This window comes from Orcinus orca, chromosome 8 (assembly GCF_937001465.1).
Source record: "Orcinus orca chromosome 8, mOrcOrc1.1, whole genome shotgun sequence".
NCBI classification, from domain to species: Eukaryota; Metazoa; Chordata; class Mammalia; order Artiodactyla; family Delphinidae; genus Orcinus; species Orcinus orca.
The window spans coordinates 100,467,499-100,494,393 of record NC_064566.1 but is presented as its reverse complement, the minus strand read 5'-3'; the positions used below and the strand labels follow the sequence as shown (position 1 = coordinate 100,494,393).

General features: G+C 56.0%; 1 protein-coding gene across 7 annotated transcripts; it reads right to left on the bottom strand.

The window, feature by feature from the left end:
* Positions 1–424: 424 nt before the first annotated feature.
* On the bottom strand, positions 425–25,693 carry SLC37A2 (solute carrier family 37 member 2). Of its 7 annotated transcripts, none has more exons than XM_033407426.2 (19): positions 25,134–25,693; positions 12,450–12,531; positions 11,904–11,997; positions 11,689–11,767; positions 9,939–10,074; positions 9,470–9,546; positions 8,427–8,593; positions 7,873–7,910; positions 7,410–7,562; positions 6,988–7,078; positions 5,427–5,489; positions 5,071–5,156; positions 4,546–4,594; positions 4,300–4,373; positions 3,970–4,048; positions 3,753–3,850; positions 3,445–3,509; positions 3,174–3,230; positions 425–1,669 (listed from the first exon to the last, which is right to left on the bottom strand). In XM_033407426.2, exons 1-18 carry the CDS (start codon positions 25,190–25,192, stop codon positions 3,200–3,202), a joined length of 1,521 nt encoding a protein of 506 aa, XP_033263317.1. In that variant the 5' UTR covers positions 25,193–25,693; the 3' UTR covers positions 425–1,669; positions 3,174–3,199. The 7 variants fall into 7 exon arrangements, 6 of the variants coding, with proteins under 6 accessions (XP_033263317.1, XP_049568779.1, XP_033263313.1 ...); XM_049712822.1 differs by having other exon boundaries at positions 12,450–15,872; positions 25,134–25,289; XM_033407422.2 differs by lacking the exon at positions 25,134–25,693 and adding an exon at positions 19,983–20,891.
* Positions 25,694–26,895: the final 1,202 nt, after the last annotated feature.

Genomic DNA, 26,895 nt, shown 5'->3' with positions numbered 1-26,895 from the left:
ACTACCCACAGGCTCGCCCGCGGGTCCCAGTGTCCTCACGACTGCGTCCTCTGGGCACGCCAGTTGTCAGCTCCCCAGCACACCACCCTGTGGCCCTGGGACGCTGCCCCAGCGGCCCACATGAGCCCTGACAGGACGAGCACAGGTACAGCTGGCGACATCTATATCGGGGCTTAACGGGCAGCTTCAGAAGGCAGACAGAAATGCCAAGCGCTGGCAGACCCAAGGGTTTGGGGCCAGCTGCAGGGGGCTGCGAGCTGCACACGTAACAGCTGCCTGAACGAAGCCAGCAGCACCCTCCCACCTTGCTAGTCACGTCACCCCCGTGCCTGTGCTTAGGGTGTCAGTCCTTTTTCTGTGTCCACTACCTACTCCATTCCTAGAGCACAGCTGGCAAACAGTGAGCACTCGGTAACCACTGGCATTTCATTATCAAAATATTTAATAACATGACTGGTACTTTGGTCATGCCCTCCGCCCCACCCTTCCCCCTACAGCAGCACTGCCCTGACAAGCCATCTTCCCTGGGGACACAGAGGGCTGGGATGAGAGCAGGCAAGGGGCCCTCACAGTCGGGAGTGACACCTCCCCTCTCTCCCTAGTCCTGCCCTGGAGGATACAGCAATAATGCTTTAATCAAAATGGGTCAGGAGTTAGAACCAGGATCCAATGGAGGGTAGATGGAGGAGTGCCAACGTGGGGAAACACACAGAGAAAACTGGCTTGTGGACAAAGGGACAGAGAGGCCGGGTGGCTCTGAAATAGCCACTTCTAGGTACAGGCTGATGACAGAGGTTCACGTTTAGCGTGAGAAGGAGAGACACGCTTTTTCCAGGCCTCGGCCCTGCTGAACCTCTGCCTTCTGACTTGGAATCTGAACAAGCAGGAGTCTGAGCATATCCCTTCTTGTACCAAAACGCAGACACCGCTTAGCCCTGATCCCTTCCACTGGCGGCCTCCAGAGCTCAGGCCTTTATCGCTGTCAGCGCAACTGATGCCTTCAGGGCCTTTACAGTTCCTCCTCTCCTTCCGCCCCCCTAGCCAGGACCGTATACTGTGTGGTAAATCACTTCTCTGTCATCAAGGGCTTTGTAGTTAATAGATATTGTTTAATAATCTTTAGGACCAGGCAGCCTCTATGCTCTGTTAGTCCCCAAACAATGATGAAAACCTCCCCTGACGTATTCCCGGCAGCCACGAGACTAGTTACCCATTCATAAATCTTAAGAATGCATGTCCTGTTTCCCAGTACCCGCCCCCCTGCCCCAGGTTAACTATAAAACTGTCCTGGGCCCCCAGGTGGCGTGGAGCGCTCCCAGACCGCCGTCCACCTGAGCCCGAGCCCCAACCCACCCCGTAAGTGACCCTATACTAAACTGGTCTTGATCGCATGGAGCTGCCCCCTCATTTCTTGGTCTCAAGGTGCCTTAGTTCAGTGGGCACTTTGCGTCCCCTCCGTCCTCCAACAAGGCCCTTGGGTCTTCCGTGGCCTCAAGCTTGGTGGTCCCCTTCCGGTGGAGAGTCTCCTAGCCCGTGGAAGCCTCGTGGGCTGCGCTGGCTGGTGCTGGGCCCGGAGGCTTTGCCTCGGCCTCCTGGGGGGGTGCACTGTGGGACCCGGCGAGGGCCCTCCGAGTTTCTGCTGCGATCGGGTCCTCACATTTCTCTATACCTGCGTGAGGAGCAGAGAGGCAATGGGAGAGAAAGTGAGGACGTCCCCAACGGTGGGGACGGGGAAGGCAGGTCCCGAGGGTCCCTTAATAATTGCCTTTCATCCCATTCGCTATCATTAGGGCTCCCTGTCACCTCTTCAGCAAGCAGGGAACGCCAAGCCAGAATAAGGTGAAAAGCCTTACAATGCCTGTACCGCGTCTGAGCACTCTGCAAAGCAGTACCGCATACCCAGCTTGTCGCAGCCTGAGATCAGCCCTACCAGGTAGTTAGAAACGAGCATCCCCATTTGACACACAAGGACGCGGACATTCAGAGAAGGTGCCCGAGGCTCTACAGAAGCAGGTGAGCAGAGAAGTCAGGATGGTCCAGCATTTCTGGTTTCAAGCCCCAGGCTCCCTCTGCCCAAGCAGGTGACTCTGCTTCTCCCACACAGGCCTTCCTCAGAGAAGGACCCGCTGAGGATGCAGAGAGAAGCCAAGCCCGCACACCTGGGGTCAAACTCAGGCTCTGCTGGGACTAGCTAAAGGCCTGAGGTATGTTCCATGAGCTCCGAGCGTCTGTTCTCTCACCTCTAAGTGAGAACATCTACCTCTCAAGGCTGCCGAAAGGGAAGCCAGTACAGCTCACGCCCAGAGCAGACGCTTACTGCGCACCCATTCTTTTCCCTTTCTGCATCACTTCCTCTCCTCCCCACGTCCCCCCAGGCCTGGCTGGGGGACAGCAGGTGGAGGGGGCACTGGTCACGTGAGGTACCATCCACTGCTCCCCCTCCAGGGCAGGGCAGGGCACAGACTCTGTTAATGCCTCCTGCCCTGCATTCTTCTCCCCCTGAACCCGGACGATGCCTTCCTCAAAGGGAAGCTCTTCCCCAGATACAGTGCTGGTTACCATGACCCCCGTGGGCTCTTCCTCACATTTACCATCCAGACCAGGTCCATCGCTCCGGCAGCTTCTCATTAGCAAGAGCTTCCTACGGAGAGCCAGAAAGGCCACGAGAGAACATTGCCATCCCAGCACCAGCCGCGCAGCCCAGCCTCTAGCGCCCTGCCTCAGCTGCGGGCCTATCTGCGCGGCCTCCACGCCCGCCACCGCTGGGCGACAGGCAGAGAGCACAGCAGGCCGGCTTTGGGTTTTGCTCCAGAGGCTTTGCTTGGTAGCTGCCTTTGTCCGCACACCCCAGGCAGAGGGGCCAGATGCCCTTGGTTTCTGAACTTCAGAGTCCAAGTTCAGAGGGAAGACGATTTCCCTGGATGCTGCCCCCTCTGTCCTGGGGTCTACGTCCAAAGCCCTATCGCTCTCCCTGAGGAGGAGAGGTTGCCAACCTTCACAGCAGCTCCGGCCCCTTAGGAAACACTTCCCAAGCACCACACTCCGTCCAGACTCAGAGTCTTTGGAACTGGCCCCCAAGGAAAAAGCGAAAGTCAGAAAAATCGCACTGGAGGAGAGAGGCTTTGCATGCACTCTGAGGGCACAGGAGTTACAGACTTGAAGAAAATACTCACAAAAGTCACAGGACTTGAGGAAAATACTACCGCGCGTGGGTTAGGGCCACACTAGAGCTATGGAGACACATGGGGATAACAGAGGACAGGTTAGTGGGGCTGCGGGCCAGGCAGGGGTTCCCGGAGCACGTTCAGCTCCCGGCTCCGAGTTCCTGAGGTCTGGGCTGGAGCGAGGCTCAGACTGGTGCAGAGCAGCTGAGCGCCGGATTTGACTCCCGCGAGAAGTGAGGCCGGGCAGGCGGGGCTCCGGCCCTCCCTCCGCAGGACTTACCCTCTGTCTCTACTCAGGGATGACCTCCAGCCCAGGATCTCTTTGTACACCAACCGGCAGAGGAGCTGAGGGGAGGGAGGGCGACCTCAGCGTGCAGCACGTGGCTGGTCCCCAGCGCTAGGTGACCGCTCGGCTGGCTCACAGCATCACTCCGCAGGGGTTCACCCACGGGACGCAGAGTGGTTCCGAGCAAAGCCCTGGATGGCCGACACTTTGGACCACTTTGGACACTTCGGAACTTTCCAGGGTCCCAGCCCCGCAGGACAGGGCCCCTCCCCATACCCATCTGTGCACCCCAAAGCTCTTACCAAGCAAGCCAGGATGTCGGCAGTGATGAGCATGTAGAAGACGTTGTTCCAGCCTGTGGGGGAAATGAGCCCGGCCAGCAGAGGCCCCAGAGCCGCACCTGTGCGGAGCACAGCATGAGAGAAGGGCCCTGCACCAGGGACCCTGGCCTCCCTGCCCGCAAGAGGGCAGCATCCCAAGAGTGCGCCTGAGACCAGGCTTGGGGCGAGAGTCACAGACCTATGGATCCAGTGCCGTCGATGATGGCCGTGACGGTGGAGAGCGCCTTTGCGTTGCCCTTCAGGCTCTTGTGAGTCCCCTGGGGAGAGAGCAGAGTGGGGAGGCCTGAACCAAGAGGCGGCGCCGAGCAGGACCGGGACCGGGACCAGGAGAGGCACTGGCTCAGGGAAAGGCAGCGAGGGGGGCTTGGAGCTGGGAAGAAAGGGGGGCCGATGGCGGATTCTGAAGGACTTTGAGGATCTCGTCTCTGCGGGCGGGGGGAGGGGGAGAGACGTGAAGATGGGCCTGGAGACAGAGGCCCTGACCAATCCCCGAGGTGGCTCCGCTTACCAGGTCAGCCGAGACGGCAGTGGTGATGAGGGCATAAGGGCCGTTGACCAGGGCTCCACAGGTGAGCAGCATTACTGACGTGGTGATGGAGACGGCCCAGTTAGAGAGGAGAGGCCACCGCCACCCCCAGCCCCAAAGCGGGTGAGTCCCCCAGGCGTCAGGCTGAGAACCTCCACTTCCCCGAGCCTCCCACCCATGTCCCCAAGCCAGCCTCGCGGTGTCCCCACGGCAGCGCCAGCTCCTCACCTATGGAGATGCTGATCCCACTCTGGCCAACGTAGTTGTACAGGAACATCTGAGAGAGGAGAAGGGGGAAGACAGGATCACAGCCTGGCTTCCCCACGGGCTGCCTCTGTTAGACTGGAGCCCGGAAGTCTGGGAACCCCAGGGGTCCCCTTTCTCCTTTGCCTTCTCATACCCAGGCCTCTCGGTCTTCGTGTCCCAGGGATGCAGGGTCTAATACGTGGTAATCTATCATTTCCCTTTGCCCCCAAAGTCTCCTCTCATATCGAACCTCAATCACTTATTCTTTCCTTGGTCAAGAAGCTCAGCAGCTGGCCTCCCCCTTCTCACCAAGGCCACATAACCACGAATCCCTTTCCAAAATCCTCAGTCTGGATCTCTTTCCTGTGCTGACCCTGGCTTCTCCTCCCCTGGCCGCGCACAGGGATGTACACACGCGAAGAGACGGGCGTGTGCGTGATGCCCAGGCGTGCACAGGGTTCAGCGGCCCACGACACACACGCACTTTGCCCTTGAGGTTCTACGCACCGTGGGGGCAGCCAAGATCAGCATGACGCAACAGGTGGTGGCCCTGCCGTTGGTGTAGTCAGAGATGAGCCCCGCCAGGATGCCGCCTGGAACACAACGTGCACACTGCCGCCCCAGGCATGTGGGACCCCGAGCACTGCCCCATCGCTCAGCCCAGCACGAACCGGGGCCGGGCACCCAGAGCCAGCTGAGTGTCTCCCTCCGCAGCCTTCCCCGCACCCACTGCTCACGGGAAGACCACCTGGGCAGGATGCCACCTGCCTAGGTCACATCCCACTGGACCCGTCCCATTTTTCTGCACCCTGACAAGAGAAGAGGGGGATGCAGCCTAGAGGCAGAGCAGGGCATGGCCTCACCTGCGATGCCACCAACATCGAAGAGCGTGGACAGGTCCCCAGACTCCTTGGCAGTAAAGTGAACTGTGGAAACAAAAGCATGTGTTCAGACCCGGGGGCTCCGGGCAGACATCCTGGAGGGCCACCGCTGTGAGCATCCCTCCAGACTGGACCAGACACCTGGTCCAGTATCACCTTCAGAGGAAGGAGTGGAGCCCATGGAGAAGTGACTGGCCAAGGTCACAAGCGAGTCTGCAGCAGTTTGGGACCAGATGCCCTTTCCGGCCCCCAGTCCTGTCGGATGGCCTTGACCTGCCGGAAAAGCCCTTCTATGAAAGCACTGGGATCTGGCCCCTGAGGACCCTGTCCCACTGGGGGTACAACTGCTCTCACTGAGCCTCAGCCTGTCCAGCCCCATTCCTGCCCTCCCCCTGACCGAGCGGCTGGTCCCCATAGAAGCTTGTCACCTCCATTTGAGGTCCCTGCTTATAAACAGAGCCAGGAAGGAGGCTTGCGGGAAAATGGGGACCTCAGGTCCCAGACCTCGCCCTAGAATTAGAAAAAGGGACGCCCAGAAGCTTGACTCGTAGCCCAGCCCTCAAGGTTGACTCACACTCTGTAGTCAGCATCAAGGCCACAGAACAGAGTCAGTGACTGCAGGGTTGCCCCGGTGCTCTACCCCCGTCGTCGAGAGAGGCCCCTCAGATGGAGCCGGGGGGGGGGGCTGGGGGGTTGAGTTACAGCTTGAGACCTGGCCCTGACTCCTCCCCACCGCATCCTGTTCGGTGCGAGGATGCTGTGTGGAGAGCAGCCTCGTCCCTCCCACGGGGCCTGGAGGGAGCCCGGCAGCCCTGGCTGAGTGGTCCTTGGCCCTGGTGGGGCTCTGAGGCTCTGAGGCTCTGGGGGCAGAACTGCTCCCTGACAGAGTAGCTCCACGTGTGGAAAACCAGAGATCCAGGACAGGGGAACATAAACATCCTTTTCAACCGCAAGAGTGACCTCTCCTCATCTGTCCATCCTCGGGCAGGGGCAGAGGCAGGGGAGAGGAGGGCCACAAGGTGGGCAGCCCAGCAGACCCACGCACAGGGCATCAATCCCCCGAGGCTCCCGGCAGCCCTCCTTGGAAGAGAACAGCATTTACTGCCAGGCTACAGGCAGTGGGGGTAGCTCCTCAGGCCCTCTTCCTTGGGCTGGGGGAGGCTTAAGGGGCTCCTGGAGGCGCTCAAAAGGCAGACCGTTTCCAGCACCCTCCAGTCCCGCCCACCTATGAGCCAAGCAGCCTGGAGGGGGGCTTCTCCTATGCCTGAGGCTGGAGCAGTTAGGGAGGATTGCAGAACAGAGCTCTGAGTTCCTAACCCCGACTCAGCGCCAAGGGAGGAAGAGTGGCTGGAATCAGGGACTGGGTGGGGGGCGGGGGTGCATCTGCAAGGTTTAGCTCCCCATTAAAGAAAAAAACTTTCCCTCCTGCCCTAGGAGAGGTTCAGCAGAAATCCTGCCTATTCCTGGAGTCGTACGCGTCACGTGACAGGTTTCCTCCTCAGAGACCCCTCCGTTCCTCACCTCTTCTTCCCCAGGTACTCACCCACATTGAAGATGTAGAGGGGCAGCCAGTAGAGGAAGGTGTAACTGACCAGCTTGGCAAACAGCAGACACAAGGAGAACTCGACCACACCCTGGGGAGCGTAACAGAGGGCGCGATGGAAACAGGGGCAAGACGCCCTTGGTCCGTCAGCGGAGCCCCAACCCAGCACTTTCCACCGCCCACTGCACAAAGCAGCCTCGAGGACCTCTCCAGCCTCAGTAACAGCAGTGTACCTGTGGCCTGGATATGCTGTGTCAGGACGAGTCTCCCGTGTTCCCCTCCCCAAGTGGGCCGCCCTCCCTAGGCACTGCATGTAAAGAAATTCTGGAAACCACAGGTCACCCTGAGCATCCCCATCTCCTGAGACCCAGCAAAAAAATCTAGAGAGCCTCTCTCCTCCTTCCAGTCCACAAAAGACTCACCGGGATCCAGAGCGCCCCAAAAAAGCTGATGGCAGCGGGCTGAGCACTTGGCTCCTTGGACAAGGTGACAGCAGACTCCCGGCCGTTCCCTCTGTTAGAGTGGGGTCCATTGCCAGGGTCCTCAGCGTTGTCCCCGTTCTCTTCCAGCTCACCCTGAGCAGAGAAGAGCCCTTGCTGTGGGCGCGTCCACGTACCACCTCCCACCAGCTGGAGGGACAGCCCATGTGAGAGGTAGGGGCTCCCACGCTGGAAGAGGTATGTGTCCCCTTCCTGGACTGGACTAACATCCTGCCAGGCCCGTCAGGCTGTCGGGGAGCCCCCCGAGGGCGTGACTTTGGCCCTCACCCAAGGGCCTGTGAAGTAACTGTGGGCACACGGGCCCCTCCTCCAACTCCCCAGGCCTCCCTGGGACCAGCCCCCGGGTGGAGTGGAGGGCAGGGATAGGACTGGGGGCCACACTCACATGGTGCTGAGGGGGTGAGCAGTCCACGTCCTCTGGGTCTGAAAGAAAAATCTTCTAAGAAGCTTCCCAGCAGGCCAGGCCCTCACCTTGCATGGCGTGTGGTCCCCACCCCTCCTCAAAGGGGGTGAGTTGACTTTCCAGCACAAGGGAGCATGGAACCGGGGCTCCAGAGACCACCTTCGAGGTCTGGGTCTCCTAACAATAAGTTGTGTCACTACTGCCTCGTGGACTTTCGTTCTCTTGCTACAAGTGACCATGGCCCTGACTCCCTGGCCCGTCTGTCAGGGAGCTGGGAAGAGGCAGCAAAGGTGGAGAGGTCCCCCCAACCTTTCCCTCCTCAGTCTCACGTCTCACGGAAACGCTCAACAGCCCAGGGAAGCAGGCGTTGTTATACTTCTGTCACACATGAGAAAACTGAGGCTCAGAGAGGTTGTCTGTCCCAAGTCACACATCTGTGGCTCTGACCCCATGATCCCACGCTACCCACTGCCTTCTCCCAGGGCCTGACCAGGAGGCTCGGCTCCGGCCCTGTGAGGAGGGAGGGCTCCACTCACATTCAATTAAGAAGAAGAAGGTGACGAGGCCCATGACGGCGGTGATGATGCCGGGCACCACAAAGGACAGGCCCCACTGCTCATCCACCCAGACGCCGGCGATCAGGGAGCCCAGGATGTTGCCCACGGATGTGTGGGAATTCCAGATGCCCATGATGAGCCCCCGCCTGGAGGGGAGGGAGGGAGGGAGGGAGAGAAGAACGGGAAACGTGAGAGGAGAAGCACAGGGCTCCTGGCGACCGCCGACCAAAAAAAAAAAAAAGCTGGCTGCCTGCAGCCTCTGAGCTGAAGACCCCCTCAGGGAGGAGCGGGAGGGTTTGCTGGTGTCAAGGGAGCGGCAGCAAGGCCGGGGGTCCCGCTCCCCAGCCGCTCCCTGAGCAAGCGCTCTCTGGCTCCTTGCTGCCCCAGGGCCCAGAGCCCCAGCCCTTTCTTCTCTTGCCCTAAGGCCGTGACTCTGAAGTCCTCAACCAGGGGTGACTCTGCCCCCAGGGGACACGGCACCGTCTGGAGAGCTGCCACGTCCCAGCTGTGGGTGCGCTAGTGGCATCTAGGGGTAGAGGCTGCTGAACACCCTACACTGTGTACGACGGTCCCACAACAAAGAATTATCCAGCCCCATATGTCAATAGTGCCAGGGTTGAGAAACCCTGCCCTAAAGAAACTTTTGCACAAAAGCCAGTTCAAGGAAAAAGAAAAAAAAAAAATATATATATATATAAAAATATATACAAACACATATATATGTGTGTGTGTGTATACAAACAGTTTTATAGGCTTCATTTTTGTCTTCACACAAAATGGAAATTCATCTATTAAGAGGAAAAAAGCATAACTGAGGTTGCAGGTTTTAAGGATCAAAACCTTAGCAATGAGAAAATCAGTACTGCTTTTAGTCACTAAAACATGTGTATCTCGGCCTGTGAAAGTCAGCAAGATGGAGGCAAGTTTCTAATCTTTGACCCTGAAATCACATCAGGGGCCACGAGGGACCCACCAGCCCGGCCCCCCAGGCACCGCCCACCCTCCTGTCCCATCACACTCACTTCCCCTTCCCAAACCAGTTGCCCACACAGGTCACCACGGAGGGCCAGCCCGTGGTCTGGACGAGTCCGTTGCAGATCTGCAGGGAGGGAGGAGAGAGGCGGGACAGGCCTGGGCTGAGCGGTGCAGCCTCTGGGACGGGGGCCCCTCCGCAGCGCACACTATACACCCCCTTCCTTCACCTGCGTGCACGCACCCCGTAACCCACCAGCTGATTTCTCCTGTGGCCCCAGATCCCCACGGCAGAGACCAGGCCTCGCAGGCACCTCCACGGACCTCAGGGTAACGCTCAGCGCAAACTCACTGAGCCCACGAGGGTGACCACAGGCAATGGGCAATGGGACCCCGCATCGTGATAAAGGAGCACAGGGCTGGATGCGCCGGGACCTGGGGTGGCTGGGAAGGACCTGCAGCCTCTACTATCTTTCTGTGCCGGGAACAGAGGCCTGAGTGCAAGGCCAAGGCTCGTACCTGGATAAGAACAAAGTACCAGAGCGCGTGGATGTTCCAGAAATACCCCAGGCCAAAGAGCGAGGTGAAAAGGCCGCTGAGCAGCATTCCGGCTGTAAGGTAGTAACGGAGGGGGAGCCGCTCCCCAAAGATGCCACTGCAGAAGAGAGGGTTGGATCCATGGTAATCTCTGCTACCTGCGCCCTTCGGCTCTCTACCTCCTATCTCTCCGCCCCCCCACCCCAAAGCCACTGAAACGACTCTGCTAAGGTGATCACCAGTGACCTCTGTGTTGCCACACGCCAGGGACACCCTCGGTCCTCCACTCGCTGGGCTCCTCCGCTTTATTTGACGCTGCTGACCAAGCGCCTTGAAGTGCGCTCTCCGTGGCCTCTGTGAGGTCACCGTGGCCCACCTGCCTCCCCCCTTGGCTGACCAGCGCTTCTCATGCATTTTCTCTTGCATCACGTTTATGGATTTAACTACCAGCTACATATACATTACACAGCCCAGCTGCATATCTACAGCCCTGAACTCTCCCCCAGAGCGTCACGATCATATCCAGATGCCTTCCAGACATCTTGACTGGGATGCTCCAACATCAGAACCCCTCTGCCTCTGCCCCCCACCCTGCCCCGTGTCCTGTGCCCCTCATCTGAGTGGATGTCGCCACCACGTTTGGCCACTCAAGCCAGAAACCACGGGGCTACCTCAGTTTCCTGCCTCTCCGCCCCACCCTGCACAAGCAACCTCCAAGACCTGTACCTTTTACTTACATCTCTCCAGTGCGGCGTTACTCTTTCATCTCTATTACTATTGTTCTCAGGCGTTGCTCAATGCTCAGCTGAGCTATTATCAGATCTGTTCCTTAGTGTGACGTGGTACTCAGTCCTACACTCCCTCAAATCTACCTTCCGTCACCCTCACAGCGATCTGTCTGATGTGTTAATCTGAACATGCCACCCTTCAGAGGTTCTCCTGTGCCCATGGCCTGGTACACAATGACCTCATTCTTCAGCCCCATCTCCTGCATTTTACACTCTGGTAAACCTGTTACTTGTCCCCCCAGATCGTGCTGTTTCACACTCGCCTTACTCTGCCCATGCCATTCCCTCCACCTAGCCATTTCTGCATTGCCAAGCCCAATTCTTCTTCATTAGTTCAAGTGTCATCTCCTCCAAGAAGCCTTCCCCAACCCCTCTTCTCTAATCCCAGCTCACATTAAGTGACCCCTCGGAGCCCCCAGGGCGCCCCGTGTGAAGCACCTGTCTGGGAGCCACCACTCCCACCACTGCTCTATAACTAGCTGCTGTTATCGGTCACTCCACTAGACCGTGAGCTCTCTGGAGGTGGTACCCTGCCTCAGTCATCTTTGATTCCTGGGAACAAACATCATGCTTGCTACATAAAAGCCGTGCTGGGGTCTTCCTAGCATCCAGGGCTATCCTTGAAGGACAAACCATTTTCCAGCCACACCACTGACACTGCCATCTGAGTGAATAAACTCAAAAGGACATCCAGGAAAGCCTTTCCAGGGAAAAGAGCTACTAAAAGTGGGAGCTGGCCAGGTGAAGGAGCAGGCTCGGTAACCGTGGGAGCATGCTGGCTACGGGCTGACAGGACGTGTGCAAGTCTTGTCGTCTCATTTCCACCTGGGGGGGGTGGTCCCCAGCTTTTTCCCTTTGACCCTGCTGCCCCCAGGTCGGCCAAGGGGAGAGGCAGCTCTGAACGGTTCTGCTGCGGGCAGTCACAGGCTCCGCCTCTCTCTTACCTGATAAACATGCCGATGGCATAGGCCACGAGGAAGGCGTTGTCCACTGCCCCCAGGAGTTCCTTGTAGTTGCTCTGGTCTGAAAGCCGATGGGAGAGGCAGAATGCTGGCTGGCTGCTTGGACACCCCTGCAGGAAGCCCTTTCTGGCCCCGGCTGACCCTCTCCTGGGTAGGGGGAGTGGGCTGTGGGGAAGAACAGCTTGCCCCGCTCTTACCAAACGGGGCCCAGTTGCACCACGTGGTGTCGTTGAGCCTGTGGGTGTCGCCGATGGGCTGGATCATCTCTGAGCAGTTGTGGTGCAGACGGCTCTGGAGGAGTCACGGGTGCACGGGTCAGGGGCATCCTGTGGCCCCGAAAGGAGCAAGCAGCCTCCAACACACCAGCCCCGCTGCCCCCTCGACCGGACCCCACGCTCCCTCCTCCGGCAAAAACTGGCTCCAGGGGCAAGTGGCCACAGCAGAGCCTCGGTGAAGGGCAACGGGGGTCGACGCGCAGGGTAGACACGGGGCCCAGGGTGTCTGCTCTCTGGCTCCACCCGCAGCCCCCGACACCACCGTCTTGGTGAATAAACCCAGGAAACTCTCCTGGGAAAAGAGAACTGCTGAAAGTGGGACTCTGCCAGGGGGAAGGAGCGGGCTCAGTGACCAAGGTAAGGGAACAAGGATGGTTATACGCCAAGTTCCAGACCATTCTACGGAAGTGTACTTCCGCTGGGGCCCAGCATCTCCTGCTTTCTTCCTTACGCCCAGGCCAGCCTCACCTTGACGACACTGATGGGCTTCCTGGACATGTGATAACAGGTGTAGATGAGGAAAGTGATCAGCAGGATGAAGCCTCGGTACCTGCAGGGAGAGGCGGGCAGCTGGGCTGGCAGGGCGCTCGGACCTCCGCCTCTACTGTGTCCAGGAAACATGCACCTGTGCCCATTCTAGCAGCCTCAGCGCCCCAGCACCACCAACTCTTCTACATCAGGCTCCCCTCCAGACACAAGTTCCTCGGGGCAGAGGCCAAGGGGAGGATAGGAACATACGCCAGAGGCCAGAGTGCTCGGGGGGCCCCATGTCCCTGCTCCTGCTACCGAGGCCTCCTGACAGAGCTAGCCCAGCATCAGCGCCCTAGACGACACCAAAGTACCCCCTCCTGCTCTTACCACTGCCCATCACCTCTGCTTCTCTCTGGTCTCACTAAGATCGGGGTGCCTCTGTGTGTGTGAGAGATGGGGGCAGGGAGATAGAACTGTATTTAAAATACTGGACATGCTGGAAGCCGGCAGGAGGCTGATGTGGGAGAAGGGTCTGTCTTTAAAGTGAGGTCGGGACTTTCCTGGTGGCGCAGTGGTTAAGAATCCGCCTGCCAACGCAGGGGACACGGGTTCGAGCCCTGGTCCGGGAAGATCTCCCATGCCGCAGAGCAACTAAGCCCGTGCGCCACAACTACTGAGCCTGCGCTCTAGAGCCCGTGAGCCACAACTACTGAAGCCTGCGTGCCTAGAGCCCGTGCTCCGCAACAAGAGAAGCCACCGCAATGAGAAGCTCGCACGCTACAACAAAGAGCAGCCCCTGCTCGCCGCAACTAGAGAAAGCCCGCGCGCAGCAAAGAAGACCCAATGCAGCCAAAAATAAATTAATTAATTTTAAAAATAAATAAATGAAATAAGGTGAAGTCGATGCTGCTCTCAAGCCTAGAACACGGCAGAAACAGCACCTGCTGCAGCCCAGGAGGGGCGGAGCCCAAAACCTAGCTGGAAATGTGGCAACAGAGGGAAAGCTGGTGACAGAACCCAGGTCCTCTGCCCTAGTCCGTTCCACTGGACAGAGGGGTCATCCTTTCCATCTGCGGCTCACACATCACATGGGCCCTCTCACACAGTGCTTCTCATCCCATGCGCTGGTCTGGGGCGGAAAGAACAGTTCAGCCAGGCACCACCGAAGTTTCCGCTGCGTGCTCTCCCTTCCCCTTCTGCCGAGGCTCTGAGGAAGGGCTTCCAGGTCCTCCTGAGTCACAGCATCAGCTGAGACGAGTCAGCAGCCGGGAGCCAGGAAGTACATGGAAAATAGACCTCAGCACGGACTCCAGCCCAGGAAAAAGACCAGAGCCTTGGTTTCTTAAAGAGCCCATGGAGAAGGTGGGGAAGAAGGGGAAGGGGGCCTGAAACCCTTTCTATCCCTGGGATCCACGCACCAAAGGACCAGGACGCTGGAGGCTCAGTCTGCCCTCTCCAGGGATCTGCCTCCAAACCCCAATCCCTTCCTCCCAAGCATGTCGTGAAGGCTCCTCCTTGTGAGATGAAGGGGTGTTTCAGCAGAGGCTGCATTCAGGCCCTTCACCCCTGGACTCGTTCTCTGTCTCATTCCCTCCACTGCCTCACAGTTTATCTTCTGAAGAGACTGAAGGTACACGTGCCCCCGCCGTCACCTGGCTTAACGTTTCTCCGTGGCTCTCCGTTCCACTAAGAACGAAGCTCTCTCTAGCTTGAATCTTATGCTCTCTCTACCGCCCAGCCTCTCTGGCTCCCCATTGCCGAGGGTGCATGGCTGCGGGGGAGTCACCAGGGGTTCTCCAGGGAATCTGGGGTTACTCCAAGGGACTGTCACAGTGACCCTGTGACATACACAAGCTTGGTGGCAGCAATGTTTTCCACTTGGCAAATGGCTCATGTGACTCCTACCTCAGGAACTTCCAGAATCTGGTGGCAGGGTTGGGGGTGTCTCTGAGAGAACTCGAGAGGCTGCCCAGTGAGGCTTCTTCAAAGTGCACAAGATGGAAGAAAATCACAGCCCTACAGATAACACTCACCAGTGTCCTGCCCGGGGAGCTGCTGAGTCCGGAAAAAAGCTGAAAGCTTTGAGGGATGACTCTAATTTACTGTGTAACCAAATGAAAGTTCCTAAGCCTTTTTTGCCTCCGGTTTCCTCATCAGATGCCCACGGAGGACAGTGCCAACCACATCCAGCTCAAAGACCAGGGAACACAATGTAACTCTCACCCTAGTCCCTACGTGTCTGTTGGGCCACCTTTACGACCCCCCGGGATCAGCTGAGTCTATCTCGGCTGCCACCTGGATACAGCCATTGACCCTGGTGACAGATGAGATCTCCCCTGGGCCTGAAGGATCCCCAGGCCCCACTGAGCGCCCCCAGCACTGACCGTCCTTCCTTGACAGGCCAGGCAGGGAGGCCCAGGCTGCAACTCAGCCATGCCGAGCCCACGCAGGAGATGCTCAGACACAACGAGGGGTCGAAAGGCACAGCCCCGCTGGCAGCCACCTCGCTCCTCCCTCGCTCCTCCCACCATGACACTGCTTCAGCCCCAAGTGCCAACACCTGCCCACCTCAGGTCACCTGCCCTGGCTTTCTCCAGCCTGTGGTCCCCGGTGTGCTTCCTTATCTGCCTTCTGGAGTCCTGTCCCTCCCAACCTTGCGTGGCAGATGCTAAGACAGGACAGCAGGCACACCCAGGCCCATTTCTGACATCTCGATTCTCTCTGGCAGAAACAGGACTGCCTTCCCATCCACATCCTGCCATGTGCCAGGCACTGTGCTAGGGACCCAGAGAAGCTGTAAGAGAGACCTCTGCCCTCCAGGGGCTCGCAGGTCAGCAGGGAGACAAACAGAATTGGTGCGACAGTGCCATAAAAGAGGGCAGCCCTGCATGACACGGGAGCAGGGACACCGAGACCAGCTGGGATGGGAGCAGTGTCAGGAAAGGATTCAGGAGGTGAGGCTTCAGCTGAATCTTCACAAACAAGCAGGAGGTGGCCAGGTCCACCAGGGCTGGGGCGGGAAGCGGCGCTAGGGAGAGGGAAGTACGTGTACAAAAGTGCGGAGGCGTGAACAGCAATAATACCTGTCTGGGGAACTCTATGTAGCCAGAGGTCTGGAAGGTGGGACTGGGCCAAGCATGGAAGGTGAAGGAGTGGGGAAGGAGGGAGCGGACAGGTCATGGAGGGCCTAGGGTGAGTTTCGACTGTCCTTGGGGTGATGGGGAGTCACTGAAGAGGGGTGGGATTTTCTAGGTCGGAGGGTTCCGGACACCTCCCAGGCTAAGCTCTGCCCTGCTGATTAGTTTGGGAAGCTCCAGACAAGCTTCCTCGCAGAAGGTAGGGCTGGTTCCCTCTGCCTCATCCACACTGCCAGCCACCCTCTAGGGAGACCCTCGGTGGTGCATCTCAGGGAGCTGGTGTCTGTAAGAGAAAAGAGCAAGGACTTAGGAATCAGGCGAAACCTGATTTCATTCCTTACACCTGTTAGTGGTCTGCAAAGTAGTGTTTATCACCTTTCTCATAGGGCTATTGACAGGTTGATGAGACGATGCACAGGACAGCTCTTACATGTTCCTCACACCCAGTGGACACTTAAAAATGACAGCCACTACGATTTCAGATTTTGAGGAAGGAAAGCTGGAGGGGGCGGAGGCAGCCCGTGCTGCTCTGTTACGGGAGGTGAGCAGGGTGTGGGTTAGCACCAAACTCCTCTGAGCGGTGGTGGTTCCAGGCCCTGGATTTGCCTGTAAGGTAGGGAGTTGGAGGCCAGCATGGCCACGCCTCCCACATGCCTAGTACACAGAGGTGGGCTAGAGGAACACGAAGATGCCCCGAAGCTACCAGTGCGCATGCGGGAGTCTGCCACGGGGAGAGAGCAGAGGCTGGTCCACTGGGCCCACCCATGTTCTCCCTTGGGAGTAGACAGGGAGACTTAGCAGAGATCCACAGTCATGCAGATCTGCCAGGTTCCAGCCCTGTCCAGAAGCTCGGCCTGACCTTTCTCTCAGCTCTGACCCCATCCCTCAGTAGAAAACCTGACACCCAAGATAGCAGGAGAGTCACAGGGAGGGAGGCGGTGGGGCAGAAGGACCTCAACCTGCTGTGCGATGCTAGGATGGGCACTGGCCTCCTCTGGGACTCCCTGCCTGGACCGCAGCACCATGGCGGCATGAGCCCAGAGGGGCACAGCTAGCTGGGCAGAGCATACCCGGGGCCTCCCCTTAGTCAAGTCCTCTTTCCTTTCCACTCTGGCAGCTCTTCTGAGAAAAAGGCCAAGGTGCCATAGTTCAAAGGGGACTGGGGACATGGGTCCGGTGAAGGGCTGGGCTGACACAAAGGCTGTCAAACTCACAGTAGCTCACAGGGAAGATAGCTGATGTGCTCCTGCTGCCTGTAGAACCCGCAAGTTTCACTTCTGCTTTCACAAGCCCTTCTTGCAGAAACAAGAGGCCCCAGAAAGGGAGCAGGGGGGAAAATACACAGTCGGGCTTCACCTGGCTTGCCCCAGAGGGGGAGGGATGGCAGCCCAGGTGTTGGCCAGGCTGGGCAAGCAGGCCAGAGACCCAGGAACGTGCGTGGCGAGGCCCACAGACTGTTCCGGGCAGGGTGCCCACCCCATGACCCTCTAAGTCTGTGTTAGCGAGAGATGGCACTTTGAGAGTCTCACCTCCCCCTGCACGGCACTGGTTACTGAGTAACCAAGTCAGATAGAGAGGTGGACTAGCTATCTCTTAACTATTAGCTGACAGTCCAACTTATTCTTCCAAATGAGCACGCTAATAGCTTTATGGACCTCATTAAGACTCTGCACTAGAAACGCTTCTCAGGTTAGGGGCAAAGAACAACGACTGCCAAAGCAGCAACAGATGACAAACAGAACCCCCAAAGGACCTACTACCACCACCATCACAACAACAGAAAACAAGAAGTAGCCCAGCAGAAGAATGCTGACCTCAGGAGACAGTGGGAAGAGGTGCCTTCTCTCCAGTGTCTGCCCAGTCAGCCCCCGGTCCCTGCACCCCGCTCCCTGCTTTGCAACCACATTGCTGACGGTGCTGATGGCTCCTATCCCCATGGCAGGCCGACAGGGAATTAAACTCCCTCACTGACCAATCCCTACCACTTCCTGCCTCAGCCCAGTCCTTAAGCCAAGTCTGGGGCAGCTGGTAGATGTCTGGGGCTACTCAGGTGGGGGCAGACTGGACTGGCTGTAGCTGCAGGTGACCTTGACACTTGCCCGGAGGAAAGTACCACTTGGTGGCCTGTCCTTGGACGTGCCTGTCCTGGGACTCAGCAGATCTGAAAAGGAGAGAGGGCTGGGGACAGTAAGAACCAGGCTGCTGGTGACAGTGCCATCACCCCGCCCCCTGCCAAGCCCTCCGCTGCCCCTGGGACACCCTGGTAGGGAAAGGTCAGCCTGGAACAGACAGCACAGGGCAGAGCCCTGAGCCAGGCCTTCCACTGACAAGATGGGACGGGGACAGGCCAGGTCTGGGAGGGCCTCTGAGAACAGAGGAACAGAGCCCTCTCGGGGCTGAGACCCAGCCCAAGGACTCCTCCACCTGATGCCCCTCCTCCAGATGGAACCTGGGCATTTGCTCAGAGACATCAGGTTGACACAGGGCTCGGTCCCAAGATCCTTCCCAGAGAAGGGGAGCCATTGGCCAGTAGCACAAGGAGCCCGGGACTTTCTAGAAGGAATTAGTAGATAAGATAATGGTCTTTTTTAGGAGAGAGGAAAATATAGGCTAGATTGCTTTGCCTTGAGAAGGAATCTCGGCAGGGGAAGCCTGGGTGCTCAGACAGAATGAAAAGACGTGGCTTTTAGCTACAGCATGTGGTTTCGTTTAGGTACCTGGAAAAACTCTGGAGGAGTGTGAGAGCTGGTAGGGTTTGGAAGAAGTGGTCAGCGGGTAGTTGGTGGTCTCTCTTCTGAAGAGCGGCTACACAAAGAGCACAGGCGGGAATGCGTTGGTGGTGGCGGGGCCCTCCTCCCCAGGGAGCTAAGATGAGGACTCTCCTCTCGGGATTCCCTGGAGGCTTAGCCTGTGGCCCACCCTCACCTACTCCTTCTCCCCAGCATGAAGGACCCAGGGGAGGAGGCACGAGCCAGACGGCAAAATGAGAGCAGTGATGCCGTCCACCCCGCGCCCACCCCGCACACCAGTTTGGGGGCAATCAGATGGGGGCGTTGTGGGCTGCAGGGATTCCGACCCTGGTGTCTGCCCCCAGTTCTGGCGTTGCTTCGGGACCGCTCAGCTCTGACCTCAGCACTCAGGTGGCACAGCTTGATGGGAAGAAGTAAGGTCTTGGCCATCCATACAGACCACCCCCAAAGCCTGGCTGCCTTCTAGACCAGTGCGTGGCCCCTGAGGCCGACCGCCCCACCCAAAGCCAGGGAGGTGCGCATCAGTCTGCTGTGTAAGGAGGGAAAGAGGAAACAGCGGAGAGGAAGAGGAAGCAGAAGGTGGCTGGGGGAGAAGACAGCAGTCATGTGCGGGTGGGGGAGGGAGCCACGCAGGTTCACATGCTCTTTGGGGGTCAGCCTGAAGAGCCCGAGGAAGGGAAGGGGGTGGGGACAGGGACGGTGGGCTCAGCCCTCCAGATCCTCCACCAGGCTCTCTCCTTCCTTCTCGGAGCTGCCTCTCGCCATCACCACTCTTTTTTTTTTTTTTTTTTTTTTTTGCGGTACGTGGGCATCTCACTGTTGTGGCCACTCCGCACACGCAGGCTCAGCGGCCATGGCTCACGGGCCCAGCCGCTCCGCGGCATGTGGGATCTTCCCGGACCGGGGCACGAACCCATGTCCCCCGCATCGGCAGGCGGGCCCTCAACCACTGCACCACCAGGGAAGCCCACACACCACTCTTTTTAAGGAGCCCTTTCTGATGCTCTTACCGGGCATCTCTGGGCAGTTACCAGGAAGAGAAGGAAGACAAGAGAAAGCTACTTTGCAGCATCTGGGTCCCTGGTCTGAGGCCATGGCAGAATTGGGAAAAGGACGTTAAACCAAAAGACGCTGCGTCTTAACTTCTGGGTCTGTTACTGTGACCTTGGGCGAGCTGTCTCACCTCTCAGCCTCAGCTTGAGCTTCTTGTAAATGGGATAGTAAACTCCTGTCACATGAGGGTGCCCTAAAGACTAACTGAGATAACATTTCGCCTCTCAGCCTCACTTTGATCTTCCTTTGACTAAGGTAGTGAAGTCCTGTCATATGAGATGTCCATAAGGGTTGATGAAATGAGATGCGATGCATCCGGCAGCAGGACCTCAGCAAACTCCGGCGGGCAGAGCCACTGGTCCCCGCTGCAGCCTCCAGCCCACCTCGGCCCTGGTGGGCTTGGGGGAGGGCAGCGAGCTGGGAGCTCACGGCCCCTGCTTTCCTGCCTGCCCAGTGCCCCACCCATTCCTGCTCATCCAGCAGGAATGCCACCTGGCCCTCCTCCCACAGGCTCCTCTCGTCGAGCCCTGAACTGCTCCCTCCCCACAGGCCCCAGGAAGCGGGCCCAGCCCCAGAATCAGCAGCCATACTCATCTCTCTGGCAAGATGCCCACGTTGCCATCTGTCCCCAGACGTGCCCACGCGGGCGCTGGCACAGAAGGCGGGGCACCGGCCAGGCCCAGGGCTGGGGAGGACTCAGAGGGGCTGTGGCTCCTGCGAGGACACTGCCTGACCCCGGGGGCTCTGACGGGAGAAGGAGGGGCAGTGCCATCCTCCTGGGCAGAAACTCCTCAGTCTCTGCCTTCTGCTTGCACACCTCGTGCCGCCTGCCTCTCAGCCTCCTGTCCGGGGACCGCGCCTTCAAGCCCCAGGCTCCCACCAGCTGCGGCTGCACGTGACCAGTGCTGACAACACAGGCTACGTCCTCACTGCCGTGCCTTCGCCAGCTCCACGGCTCCACTCAGAATACCTCCAGGTCCACCAAGGCAAATGCTACCTGTTCCTCCTAATGAAGATGAAACCCTCCCGCCACAGAAACTCACAAGCACCGTGCAATTACCAAGTACTAACTGCACACCAGGCACTGGGCTAAGTGCTTTAAATATCTTCTCACTTAATTTCACTAAAACCCTGGGATAGAGGTATATTGCTATTTCCATTTGAAGACAAGGACCTGGAGCCTTAGAGATTTAGTGATTTGTCTCAAGTCCAAAGGCTATGTTTTCTTTTCCCCTCCCACACTCTAATCGGGAGGAAAGACCGTGGGCTTGGGAGTCTAACTAACCTGGATTCAAGTTCACCTCAGTTACTTACTAGCTATGCGGCGCTTGACCAGGTACATAACTGCTCTGTGCCCCATTATACCCATATAATGGGGAATTAGGTGGGGAAACAAATAAAGGCCTTGCAGTGAACCACAAACACAATGCCTGGCACAGAGCAGTAGGAAATGCGAGTAGAAAAATAGTCAGTAATTAATGTTTAGTCAGTGCTTAATATGAGCCTGGCACTGATCTAAGTATTTTACCTGCTGCATCTCGAGACAATCTTTAATCCTCACAACGACCTGACGAGGTAGGTGTTACAAGTATCCTCACGGTACAAACAAGGAATCCAAAGCTCAGGGCCAGCCCACCCTCTGGTGTCCTGCTCCAGGACCGTCTGCTTTCTTCACTTCTGCTTAAAAGCCCTCCTTGGGTACAGGTGGAAGCAGCAAATGTGATAATGAGAGAACACGCCCTCTCTCCAGCTGGAGCCTTAATTCCGAGAAAGTAGGACCGTGTCTTAATCATCTTCGTAGGCCTCACAGTGTAACACGATAGCGTGCCTACGGTAGGAACTACACTGACGTTCGGTGTCTGTTAGGAGTCCAAACCTCCATGCATCAGGAAGGAAGTAAAGGAACACTTATCGTGCGCCCTCCATCAGCCACGGGAGGTCAAGGATGTTCACGGATCACTTTTGCCTTCAAGAACCCACCTGACTTTCACCCACGAGGGAACTGAGTCCCAGAGAAGTTAACTACACAAGGCACACAGTGGTGAGAGGATTTCAATCCGGATCTGTCTTAAACCTGGGAGATGTGGGAGAACACAGTGGTTGGAGTCACACTTTAACAAGTGTGTAAGTGACGTGTGTGCCTGTGGAGAGTTGTGCCTTCCTGAGCTCTTCTAAAATGCTGGAGTGGGACAGGCTGTTTACAGTGATCCACTCTCCCTGCCCCTCATTTTCTCTGAAATATAAGTTACTTTGGTTAAAGGGTATAATTAATGTATACGAATAAGACTCTACCAGGAACAATAGTGGCAGAGAGATACAACTTTGAACATATATGGTAATGAGATCTATTTTTGTTTATTATGGGAAAAAAAGAGTAGTAGAATATTTCACTTACATAAGTGTCTCAGAAGTTGTTTGCTGTGTGAGAAAGTTCTAAAGGTTTCTCAATGCCCTCTTGGTCTATGATCTGTTTCTATGCATCAGCACCCTGGTGGTGCTTTGCCTGGTGATAACAGTAGAATGTTACCAGTCATGATTTCAGCTATGATTTTAAATGTTACCTGGCTGCAACCTTACTTCTTTAATTTGAATCTAGCATCTTCTAGGTCAGTGGTTTTCAACTGGGGATGTACATCAGACTTTCCTATGGAGTTTTATTAAAACATAGATGTTTAGGACTTACTCCAGACTTACTAAATCTCTTCAGTCAACATTCTTGGTATCTCCTTGTATATTATGTAAATTATGTATTGGGGTTTTTATATATCTCAAGATTTTTTCCTCTATAAAAATTATGCTCATCATTTTTATGAATCAGATATAATGTTCTCTGTCTTCTTTGAAATTAGCCTTAGTGTGTTTTTAGACATTGTCTAATTTTTTTTTTTTTGGATTGGCTTTATTTTGTTTTACATACCTCAGGAATAATCAGACTTCCTTGTTAGCTGCATTTTTCTTGTCATGAATTCTCATCATATCATTCACTTTTGAAAATTATCATTAATAAGTTAATCCATACCTCTTTAGGTCTCTGTCCCTTACAGATAGTTTTTGTTCTACTCTGATGCTCCCTAAAGGCTGTGCAGTCAGCTATAGGCCAAAGGTTTTACCTTCAGCAAACAAGAACTGTCTCAGAAAAGCACAGGACCAGGTACATACTCGTGGGTACGGACTCCTGATGACATCACTCAGATATCTTTAAGAACATACCAGTGGACTGAGTCAGGATTTCCAAAACTCTTCAGCAAAGAAGCTGACCAGATTATGTGGTTGTGAACCCAAGATTCAGCAGAACAAGAATTAATCACTTAGGACTGAAAGAACTGATAAGGAATGACTGTCACGTTTGGAATATTACTGATGTTGTTATAGTGTTCAATCTTCTGAATATATAAGAAAGCCCTTTCTCTTTCTTCTTAAGTTGTCTGTAACCCATAACAATTTAGGAGACCCTGTTTTTGTAAACTGAAACATTTGTAAATACCTTATTCTCCCTGCCTGACTCCTCGGAATTCAGAAACTGTTTTTGAGTCTTCTTGCTTTTTATAAAATATGGTTATTTGCAAAAGTTCAATAGGAATTTTTTTCTTTTTTTTTAACCAGAACATATTAGAAAACTTGGTTTTACAACCAAGGCCTTGCCTGGAATGTCGTACTTGACAATGATGCTCATTTAATCAGCTATTGCTGCCACTTTTAAGGAATTAAGGTTGACAGCCAATACAAAACCCGCCTAATAAAACCGGCTTACTGTGTTCCCTTACACACAAATCAGGAAGGTCACTCCCTGGCAGGTCCAGGAAACTTAGGATATTTGGGGACCTCAAGAAGAGAGGAGTTTGCCTAAATTTATAGGCACAGCAGGTAAAGCCTAGTGGAGACAGCTTCTTGGCTCGGCTTCCTAATCTCAGAACAGTAAATAATAGAAGGATTTTAAAAGTCCAATCCAAGATCCCTTATGAAAACTTGCAGCAAAGTGAACGTAACAAGGCCTATACAGTAAATTATGTATATAGATTATCAGATCAAATCTAAGGAGACCAACCCTATTTCGTGATCAAGAATAATCTTTCTTTGAGACTATTTTTGATCCCAGCAGGGCAGACTGTAGGGGAAAAAATGTGTTTCTCTGGAGAACTGTGCATTGCCCAGAGGACACCCCTCCAAGTTATCTGATTCTTGTCTTTCACTGAGCTTGAATTCCATGAAGTGGTAAGTAACTGGTAAGTCATATAAAATATGTCCATGAACTTACAGAGTTTCAATAGTCTTCCCTCCCAATCAGTTTTGCCTCAATATGCCTAACTTACAAATGGGGACGTTCTTTGTATTCTCTCTTTTCAAAACTGTGGTAAAATATATGTAACATAAAATTTAACGTTTAACCATTTTAAAGTACGCAGTTCAGTGGCATCAAGTACCTTCGTATTGGTGTGCCGCCATCATTACCATCCACCTCCAGAACCTTTTCATCTTCTCAAGCTGCACCTCTGTACCCATTAAACAATAACCCCCCATTCTCCCCTCCCTGGGTTTTTCTTTTGTGCCAATTATAACATCTTCTGGCACCCTCATTATGAGTGAAATAAAATCTTTTAACACATGTTCATTTTTATATCCTTACGAGAGTCATGATCTTATCTTTTTTTCTGAAAAATATCTTTTAAGCGTCCTAAACTCAAAAAGGACCAAATAAATAATCTAATGAGTGGGGAAGGTTGGGAGTGTGAGAACTGTCCCCAGTGAGGGCTGTCACCAACTGACCATCCTGATTTGCCCGGGACTGAGGGGGCTGGGGATGCAGGATTTTCTGTTTTAAAACGGGAACAAGCTGGTCATATTAAGAGCTTGCACCCCATCTAAAAGGGGCTCCTACCCCTAATGATATAATTGGGGAATTTAGGCCTGAGACTGTTACATGAGAGAAGCGAGGAATCTGGCTATCTACGTTGTTTTATAATTTGTAAACGATGGCAACTAACACAATATTAAACAAAACAAAAACACTGTGCAGACCAAGCAAACTGCTCCAGTGTGGCCTCTGATGAAGAATGGGCTGAAAGCCCTCCACCCCACCACACCCCCCCTGATCCGCGGCCTCCTCAGGACTCCTTGGTCGGGAGGAAAACTCCTGTGGAAGCCGCCGGCCCGCCGCTGGGGTGACTACCCTGCTGCGGCGCAGCTGCTGCTCTGATCTGAGACGCATGCCCTCCCGGGAGCGTGTCTCTCAGGGCCCAGAACCCCTCAAGGCAAGTCCCAGGACCACTGGGTTCTGGCCTTCGTGTTATCCAAGGGCCAAAAGAGACCAAAAGGACCACTCGACAACTCCAATGGCCACTTTTTCAGCAACTCCGCCACGCCCTGACCTCGGTTCCCTAGCCTGCAAGCCCGGCTCCCCCGGGTGCTCAGCGATAAAGGAGGCGCTCTGAAGGTCTCCCCGGGGTCGGGTGGGGGTGTGTGCGTGTCTGGAAGTGCGGATGCAAACGGGCATCGGTGGAAACTCTCCTGGGCAGCCTCCCAGGGAGGGGTCCTGCGGAGGCGGAGCGAGCTAGGGAGTGCGTGCCACCCACCTCCCCGCCGACCGGCCAGATCCTGTCAGAACCCGCCGCCGCGCCGCCCCCCGCCCCCCCCACCCCCCACCAGCACGTTGGGACTCCCGGCCGCCCGAGTTGGATCCGCCAAACCCGAGGGAGAGGGAGGCCGTCCTGGCCCGGCGCCCCCCACCCCGCAGGCCCTCTCACCAGCTGTCCCTGGAGAAGGCGCGGAGGAACCAGACGCCCGGCGCCAAGGAAGACCGCATCTTGCCCGGCGATACCCGAAGCGAATCCGAAGCAGAGGAGGATGCAGAGCTGGGCACGCGCCCCGAGCTGGCAGTCCCCAGAGTTTAAATGCCCCGCCGGCCGGCCCGCCCCGACGCCGCAAACCGTGGCCTTCAGCCCCCGCCCCCTTGCGCCTGACCGCCCTCGGGCCCGGCCAAGCGCAAAGCGCACGCCCACTGCCCATCCTCCGGCCGGCCTCGGGCACGGACTTTTCTCGTGCTCTGCCTCCGGGCTAGGGACCCGCGGCCCTCCGAGCCTCTGGGGCCTCTCCTTCGGCCTGCGCTTGTCGGCTCACTTCCCTCCGGGGAACTGAAAGCTGCGATCCCAGATTCAGTCAGCTCTGCGTGACCTCCCGTCTACCCTCAGCTGCTCCTGCAGTGCCTTCCTATCCTGATTAGCTGTGGCGCAGACACAGATCGGGAAACTGAGGCAGGCTGGAGGGCCAGCGTCCCAGAGGACGCTGATTTGAGTGTCAGCGCCCCCTGGGAGCGTAGGTGTCCCAACAGGGACTTTCTGTCCCACTCAAGATTCCAGATTACGCAGTGAGCCAGACAAGACCCTACCGCACCTCGTCCACGGATAGACTGATACCCCCCGCCCCGCCTCTACTCCCCACGGTGACTGTGCAGCGGCCACTCCTGCTCTCCCTTCTGAAGGCCCGCAGCCATGCAACAGTGAAGGGCCCCTCTGAGGCAGAGTTCCGTGCTCTTAAAAGTGCTCTGCAGACCTCTGGCCTGAAGATTTCCAGGGTACGTTTCCACCTATAAAAAGCAGTGATTGTGAGATCTTTGTCTATGAACCCAAGGGTGAACTAACTATAGAGGGAAGCATTGGCCTGGAGAATAAAATGGTTAATAGAACATAAACTAGGAACTTGTCTGGGCAAATAGATTTCAGCCCTAAGCCCACCCTGCCCCTCACTCCTAGGAGTGCCCAGACCCAAAGTGCAAGGTCAGAGAAGGGCAGTAACGGCTACACCAAACAGGTTCAGACCCAGGAGAGTGCGCTTGGCCGCTACCAGCCCCGGAATCAGGCAAAAAGAGGTAAACAGAGTTGTAAAACCCTCCGGTAACGCCAGGCAGTCAGGGGCAGGGGTCTCGTGGCAGAAATGAAGACAGCAACAAACAGAAGAGGGCAGGAGGTAGACGACTACAAAGGAAAGGGGACAGGGGATAGAAGGAAGAAGCTGTGCTGGGTTATGGAGCTGAAACACTGAGGAAGAGCACAGCTACCAGCAGCTAACTCAGCCCTTAATTATACCACACAGGGTGCCCAGACGTACATTCATTTCGTTCTTACAGGTCAGGGAGGTGGGCATTATCCATCTGAGAAGACTGACTACCCATGTTGGTTGGCCTGGGACAATCCCAGCAGACACCCGCAGTCCCAGAACGTATGATGGACAGCTCTGGGGTCAGTAACACCCAAAAGACATTAGGCCTGAAAGAAGGCAGATTAAAGGTGGAAAATAAAATGGGATAATGAGCTGATATCACCAGGAAGAGAGCTGCCTGTGTCCAAAGGACTAGAGGGAAGGAGAAAGTTGAATACAGAGGAGCCAGGGAAGCAGCTGAGGTCACTTGAAGCTACACGGGAGGAGTACGTGGATATCAGCAAGGGCTCCAGGGGTGCTATCCAGACTTCAGCAGTGGGGAATGTCTATCTTTCCATTCCAGACAGAGAG